General features: G+C 41.9%; 1 protein-coding gene across 1 annotated transcript in view; it reads left to right on the forward strand.

The window, feature by feature from the left end:
- The first annotated feature begins 1,935 nt into the window (after positions 1–1,935).
- Positions 1,936–7,467, forward strand: part of LOC138632294 (cGMP-dependent 3',5'-cyclic phosphodiesterase) — a 146,007-nt gene continuing 140,475 nt past the window's right edge. The window contains exon 1 of the mRNA XM_069717887.1: positions 1,936–2,234. Within this exon, the coding sequence (XP_069573988.1) occupies positions 2,176–2,234 (59 nt within the window). The 5' untranslated portion in view covers positions 1,936–2,175. The remainder of the gene's footprint in view (positions 2,235–7,467) is intronic.

A 7,467-nucleotide genomic window follows, 5' to 3' on the forward strand; every position in this document is an offset into this window, starting at 1 on the left:
CCTGTAATATAACCAAATATTTCTCCTGTGTAGAGAGCTACAAAACATCCACAACTCAAATACCAAATTACACAGCCTATCCCAGGGGTCAGGACCTCTATAGAGGTTGCAAGATGAATTATGAGGTGGAAGAAATGAAAACGGGACATACTTTAACTATACCTTTCTGCTGATTTCAAATAGGATTTTTCATGCAGGACTTTTACCTTTAATGGAGTGATTTTACTTTGCTGTACTGATGTTTTATCCTCAGTAATACCTCTTCCGCCACTGCTCGGTCTACTCCTTAGGCTGGGAGAGACCTTTGAACTTTCCGTAATAACCCGTCACAGATAAGTGATCTGCATTGTAAGCTGCGGTGCAGTGGAACATTTATTCAGTGTTTTATAGTTGGCACTTAGACAGAAAAGGTGCGATTGACAAGATTTAAAACGGCTGCATTTTATTTAAGTTTAAAGGTCCTGCTATTGTGCATAATGATGTGGTTAAATGATATACTACTACTAGTAGTTATACCTGTGCTTTTCTTGCAATGATAAATAGCATTGTTTGACTGTGGGCCAATCAGGCTGCAATTTTCCACAATCTTATTCAAGTTAAAAGAAGTCAAATTTGACTTCAGTTTTCAATCTTGCTCTCTTAAATAATAAAACCGCAGCACTGCAGAGAGCTCAGCCACTCAGAGTTATTACTCTGGGTCAAAAACGATATATAAAAGTGCAATCTATAATCCCAATGTAAACAAGAATATAGCTCCATATACTGTATATATATATATATATATATAAAAAAATCAACACATGTCTGCAAATAAGAACCTAATTGCACATACAAAATATTAATATTTTACAGCAGCCATAACCACTAGACCAATTTAAAATGATATAGAGACCTTGCTCAATGACACAGGTGTTTGCGGTTACTTCTGATTAGTCCTCTGCTCAGGTTGAAGTTCCCGAGGTCACCAAACTCATGAACTAATAATAGTGACAGAAATAATAATAATTATGATGATAATGATGAACATATGGAACAAATCTAACTGAAGTGACAAAACTGTCAATCAATCACAGACTGTGTGTGCTGGCAGCCTTGAGCAGAAGTCCAATCAGGCAAAAATAACTGAGAATACCGATGGCTGTGGTTGTTAAGGCTACCGGAGGTTTATTATTATTATTATTATTATTTTTTTTTTTTTTTTACCACATAAACACGTATTTTCATCACGTTTTACATGAATACAGCAACCAGAAATCCTCAATGGACCACGAGCATGTAAAACAGCTGACACCTGAAACCCACGAGGGGGTATTTAAAAGTCATTGACCGTCAACAAACATGCGCCAAGGCTCCTGTGTGGATCCCTGCTGCTTCCTTGTGTGTACTGAAGGGCCATATATGGCAGAAGATCTGCGTTGGACCTTGAGACCTGATAGACACACCGGAGTGGACTGCGGCGTTAAACCCGGCGGGGACAGCGGGGCTCGCTCTTCTCCGTTTGGAAGAGAGAGTTGAACGAGTCCAGATCGTGTCCTGCCCCACAGACAGACAGACCTACGTAGCCTATATGAAAGCAGGGCTCGGTGTGCAGAGCGCGCGGTGGCAGCTGTGGAAAAATGCGCAACCGAGAAGTGAGGACGGCGCCGTTAAAGTTGAATTATTCGCAGCAACACAACTTTCAATTTCCACGGGTGAATTAGCTGTTGCTCGTGGAGGCTTGGGTTTATTTTTAAGCGCACGCGGACGAGTGACGTGCCTGCGCTCCGGTTTGACTGACGGGTCTGTGACTTGACGCGTCCATGTGGCGCTGAACGTGAAACCACCGGGTGAGCGCTCTCTCTCTCTCACTCTCTCCATCTCTATCTCTCTCTCTCTCTCTCTGCTCAGCTGATATATCCTCCCTCACCGCAGCTCGAATATCACTTACCGAGAGAGGAGAGAGGCTGGCAGACTGGGGGAGGAAGCGAGAGAAGCACCCACCCAGTCATCCATCCGCCCATCCATCGTCTAACCCTCCTTCACCTGGCCCCGGCCCGGCAGACAGACACCCGCGGCTCCCTTCCTTCTCTTCTCCTCTCCTCCCTTCGCCCGCCACGTCCCTCACCCCCCCCACCCCCCCCCCTCCCGACTGCAGCCGTTTGGGGTTTACCGGGAAGGCGCGAGGCAGGATGCGCGATGGGACAAGCGTGCGGACACGCGCTCCTCTGCCGTAGCCAACCTCCGTCCTCCGAGATGTAAGTGCAAGTGTGTCTAATAACCGTGTAGCTGCTCTGCGCCTCGAAGCCTCTCGCCGCTTCTCCGCGCACAGCTCTGACTGGATGTTTGTAAAGGCACATGGCGTCTAAAGCAAAGAGCCAAATACAGCGCGGTGTGTAAGTAGTCGGTGCGACTGTGACCTGCTGGTTGTCATTATTCCCAGTGACGGCGGCAGTGGGGAGACCCCGCGTGAACTGTGCAAAACGGCTGCCAGGACAAAAATCCCTTCAGCTCTCCACCAGCCGGCTGTAATACCACTAAAATGATCAGTTAGTGTGCTTAGTCTGCTGTACAGACAGTTTAGTGACCTTATCATACCTTTGTATCAAAAGCACTCCGATTGGCTACTCTTCCTCTAATATTCCTACAGAGACAGATACATGTGCTGTGCTCTCCCTCCTAATTGAATTTTGTCCCTGAAAATCGTTTAAATGTCTTTTTAAGGGCTGACTTTGTAGCCACATTATCTTAAAAATAATGGTTGGCCTACTCTGTCTCCCTCACTGTCCAGTATGGCACTACTTCTTTCTAATGGCACTCCCCATAAATGTTTAATAAACTTTATTAATGTTAAAGAAATGATTTAGTAATGCTTTATAATTGAGTTACAGCTCATTTACGGCTGTGGGATGCCAGGCTGTGGAAATTTTTTTTTTACTGTTTGACCTGCAGCACAGGCAACTGCACAAAAATCTATCAACCCTAATACGCATTCCTCTATTCATTACAGACCAAAGAAAGGATACACCAAACAGATTTTTTTTCTTTAATCTTGTTCTTTTATAGTTTATAATAATACAGATACTGTTTGCAACTTATAAATTCCTTAAAAAGAGTTCCCTTTAGCAAAATATGTGATGTTTATTCAGATAAACTTGGGGATCGTTTCATCTTCGGAGCAGTTTTCTCCTTTGAAGCCCACCGAAAGTTCATCCTCACAGACTTTAAAACAAAGCTGCATTTTAGTTTAAAAGTTCATCCTTAATCTTGAGGCGGGTTTTTCTTAGTTCACAAAAATAATCATGTTTTCCACAGGACAGCAAATATGTGGCGTGGATCAAAGGAGGCTGACATAATCAATATAATAATGGGTCTGTGTTATTTAAAGCAATAAAACAGCCCAGGCTTACATCCTCACTTTGTGAAGTTAATAGTGTTTACTGTGTTAGAGAGGCGTTCATGAAACTCCGCAGCGACTGTTGAGGCTGTTAGTTGTGTCGTTGTGTTGGACTGCATTGCTTTTAAATGTCAATGTCGAGCATTCCTGATTCTGAAGCAGGTTTCTGCTGTTTTATAATGAATCGTTACCCACAATCCCTGCTCTCAAATTGAAGTGACACATCTGGTCCTGTGGAGTTGAGTGGTTGTGATCAAACGCGTGGCTGATCAAATAGCATGCTCATACTGTATATATGGGAGCTTCCCTCAGGAATGATATGATACTGCGAGTCCCCTCCCCTGCTTTTATAGCTGAATAGCATAATTTGTGGATAATGACATTGTGATGCCATTACACACAGACTGCACAAATATCAGTGACATTTTCCACATATCGAGTTTCAACTCCCTTTTTCCCCAAAGTTGAAAAATCCTCTAATCTAGTTGATTCTCTATATATCCTCCTTCATTATTGGTTTAAACTCGACAAAGGAAATCTCTGGGAGGATAATGACTTTGATTCACCTCACCACAGAAGAGACTGCAAGCCTCTTACATTGAGCATTTGTTGGCCAGTCTGGGGGAAAACAACCAGGATTGTCAGAGTGTAATGAATCTGCCACATGCACGTCAGTGGTCTCTGATATACAATTAGCTTCAGTGGCTGATCTCACCTGCTTCCCTCAAGCTGGAGCCGCTTTGACTTAGAGAAGCACCAGTGATCGGTGAAGGTCATGAAGTGTGACACTTTCACAAAACACACAGGAGGAGATGTCAAGCCTGTACTGTACCTCTTGTGATTGAGCGCTGAGATCAAACACAACCGTTTTGGCTGACAAATTACACGAGAAACCTCCAGAGGCTTTTTTTATCCTCGTGATGTGCTTCTAGAGGTTTGGATTCTTGGATTGTTGCTTCAAGAGCCGGCTATTCATCATCAAAAATATTGACAAAACTCTACAGTTTCAGGAATCACACTCATGCATTCTGTACAAGCCGGAAGCGCTTTTTGCTCAAAGTGTTTGATGCTACAATCCGTTATGATTTTGTTTGTGTTTTTGGGTTCTAAACAGCCTAAAGAGGAAGACAAGGTTCATATTCAAAGCACTTTGCTTATCCGCCGTTCTCACCGTGCATCGTTTTAACAGCCAGCACACATCGCCCTTGTGATCTGTATTTAAGTGTGTACTTATGTGCCAGCCGGGTGTGCACGTGAGTGGTTTTTCAGGCTGAAAAATATTGCAATTTGTTGGACTGACGCCAGGAAGTCAGATTCCCCAGCCTCCTGCTGAACAGACACAGACACACACACACACACACACACACACACACACACACACACACACACACACACACACACACACACACACACACACACACACACACACACACACACACACACACGCACAGAGATGCACAGAAGTACTCAGCAGCAGCAGCAGCAGCAGAGTTGTAACCTGACTCCTGATGAGTGTGTGTGTGTGTGTGTGTGTGTGTGTGTGTGTGTGTGTGTGTGTGTGTGTGTGTGTGTGTGTGTGTGTGTGTGTGTGTGTGTGTGTGTGTGAGAGAGAGAGAAAGAGAAAGGATGCTGACGTTGCAATGTGTTATCATCAGTAATGGGCTCATCAATACTAAAATATTCAGTGAGAGAGAAAGGAGACGGAGAGGGAAGATAAACTGGAGGCAAAGAGAGAAGACAGAGAAACTATTGTGTGCTGTGTTTGCATGCTTTTGCCTATGTTTGTGTTAATTTGTGTTTATACAAAATGTGTGTGTGCGCTTCAGAAAAACAGTTGGATTGAAAGCTTTCAGTACACAGATCTATCCATTGTATGATTCTCCATCTATAAGTCCAGAATTATATGTACAGCATTCAGTTAAAAGTACAATGTACGGTCTGAACTGCTGATATATATGTTTACTCTGAGTAAACATCTGTAAATAACCATCTATTAAGCCATAAGAAATGGGAGCATGAATTGTTTAAGGTAACTGGCTGCGCTTAGGCGCTGTGAAAGTCTCCAATTTTAATCATCTGAACAAAATAAGTAAGACTGAAAATAAAAAGGTGCCTCAATAGTAAAAAGTCAAAGGCCAAGAGTGTTAGAGAAGACAGGAAATCAACAGTGACTCACAAGGAGATCTGAAGTAACATTCAGTCACCAGCATCAACAATCTGCTTTCATCACTGCCAGTGGCAGGTTTTTTAATAAACATTTGACTTTGCATAATTTAGTTTCAACATATTTAAATAATTAATTTGGGGATTTTTGTTTTTTGTTTTTTTGGTTTGGATCTTAATAAAATTCAATAACTGGTCAGGTATTTTGTTCCTAATTGCAGAGACTGGGAGTTCGGCTCTTGCCTCAGCTCAGATTTGTGCCTCTGGCCATACCACACTGAATAAATAAACTTAATTGAAAAACAAATGAACACACTATAACTACAAACTGTAGGAAGATGTCATCAAATAATCAAAGAGACTCCTGAATGTAGATATGCTCTGAGGATTAATGCTTCAGACCTTCGTAATCCTGCTTCACTAACTTCTCTTCTGCTGAGTTTACTGTACACAAAGGTGCAGCTTAAAAGTAAACTGTAGCCACGTCTGTACATTATCATAAAATGTATTTTTATTTGTAGAATTTTCAGATTTAGATTTACTCTGTCTGTAGAACCACGTGCAGCTTTCTGTTGAGCTCGTGTTTCCCCGCATGGAATTACATTGAAATAAGGTTTGTAAAGTGGCACATAACTGATCATGTAGTATAATTATCATCCATCTCTTTATCAATATATTTTCCTTATCTGCTCATCCTGTGCATGTGGCTGAACCTGATCCCAACCCACTTAAGGTGAGAAGCAGCTGTATGTCAGGACTGACACACATACAGAGGCAAACTAGAGTATGATCAATTTAGAGTATTCAGTACACCCGAAAGCAAATCTGTTGACTGTTGAAGGAAACACATTGACGTAAAGTGCAGAGTCCTAATTTGAAAAACCAAAGCAAACAGGCGAATTGATCTGGAGAGGAATAAAATGCAACATCAGCACGGTCACATGGCTCAGCTAGTGTGAAGATTGTAGTTATGTCACTGAACTCAACGGATTCAATACAATGAACTCAATGAATGCCACAACAGGCCTGTTTTTACTTTGTGTGTGTCCTTTAGAGCTCTAAAGAAGGAGATGGATGCATTAATTTAGTTACCAGCTGTTTAACATTAGTGTTTACCAGTGTAGACTATGATTAGGTGTAATACAACTGTTCTTATCTCTAACGGAGTAGAAATCCATTTTATGTCAACAGTATAAATCAATGCGGTCGTTGGGTGCCTTCTGTAGGTTTTACACAAAGTAATCTTGATTTATTGTAAGAAGAAACTGGGGTCTGTGAAAACCCTCAGCCAATACTGTGGCCCCTAACTGAGCCAAAACGACTTCATACTGTTCAAATCTGACAGTTCATTAAACTTAATTCTGCATAAATACAAAAAGCGAGGAAGCTTGCTTCTACATGACAAACATCATAAGTTTGCATTAATTATTGTTCTGCCCAGTGCTCGACACCTCTTCCTTTAAAAAAAACATGTCATGTTACATGTGAGCACGGATCTGTATTTTCGCAGTGTTTGTCTAGAAAGGGTGTAAGTTTGTATGTCCCTTTTGTTGTTTCTATTGTGGGCCCTACACAAGAATAGAAACCTGGCCAGCTGGTCGCTTGTAATGAGCGTTTCTCACACCTTATTAGGAAGAGTTATTTTAAAGACGGAGGCTTGAATTACAGCTAAACTTAAGATCTTGTTGTTAGTCAAATTGGTTTTGTTGTTGGGATAATGTTAGAGAAGATATGGATTAAATACAGTAAAGTTATGATAAGAATACAGTTCCAGGAAATTAATTTCAATCAGTAGCTTGTCATCAAAAGTGTGTGTGTGTGTGTGTGTGTGTGTGTGTGTGTGTGTGTGTGTGTGTGTGTGTGTGTGTGTGTGTGTGTGTGTGTGTGTGTGTGTGTGTGTGTGTGTGTGTGTGTGTGTGTGTGTGTGTGTG

Source organism: Brachyistius frenatus, unplaced genomic scaffold, assembly GCF_029030835.1.
Source record: "Brachyistius frenatus isolate BFR_SWC_R1_liver_20210118 unplaced genomic scaffold, ASM2903083v1 Contig_1, whole genome shotgun sequence".
Lineage (NCBI taxonomy): Eukaryota > Metazoa > Chordata > Actinopteri > Embiotocidae > Brachyistius > Brachyistius frenatus.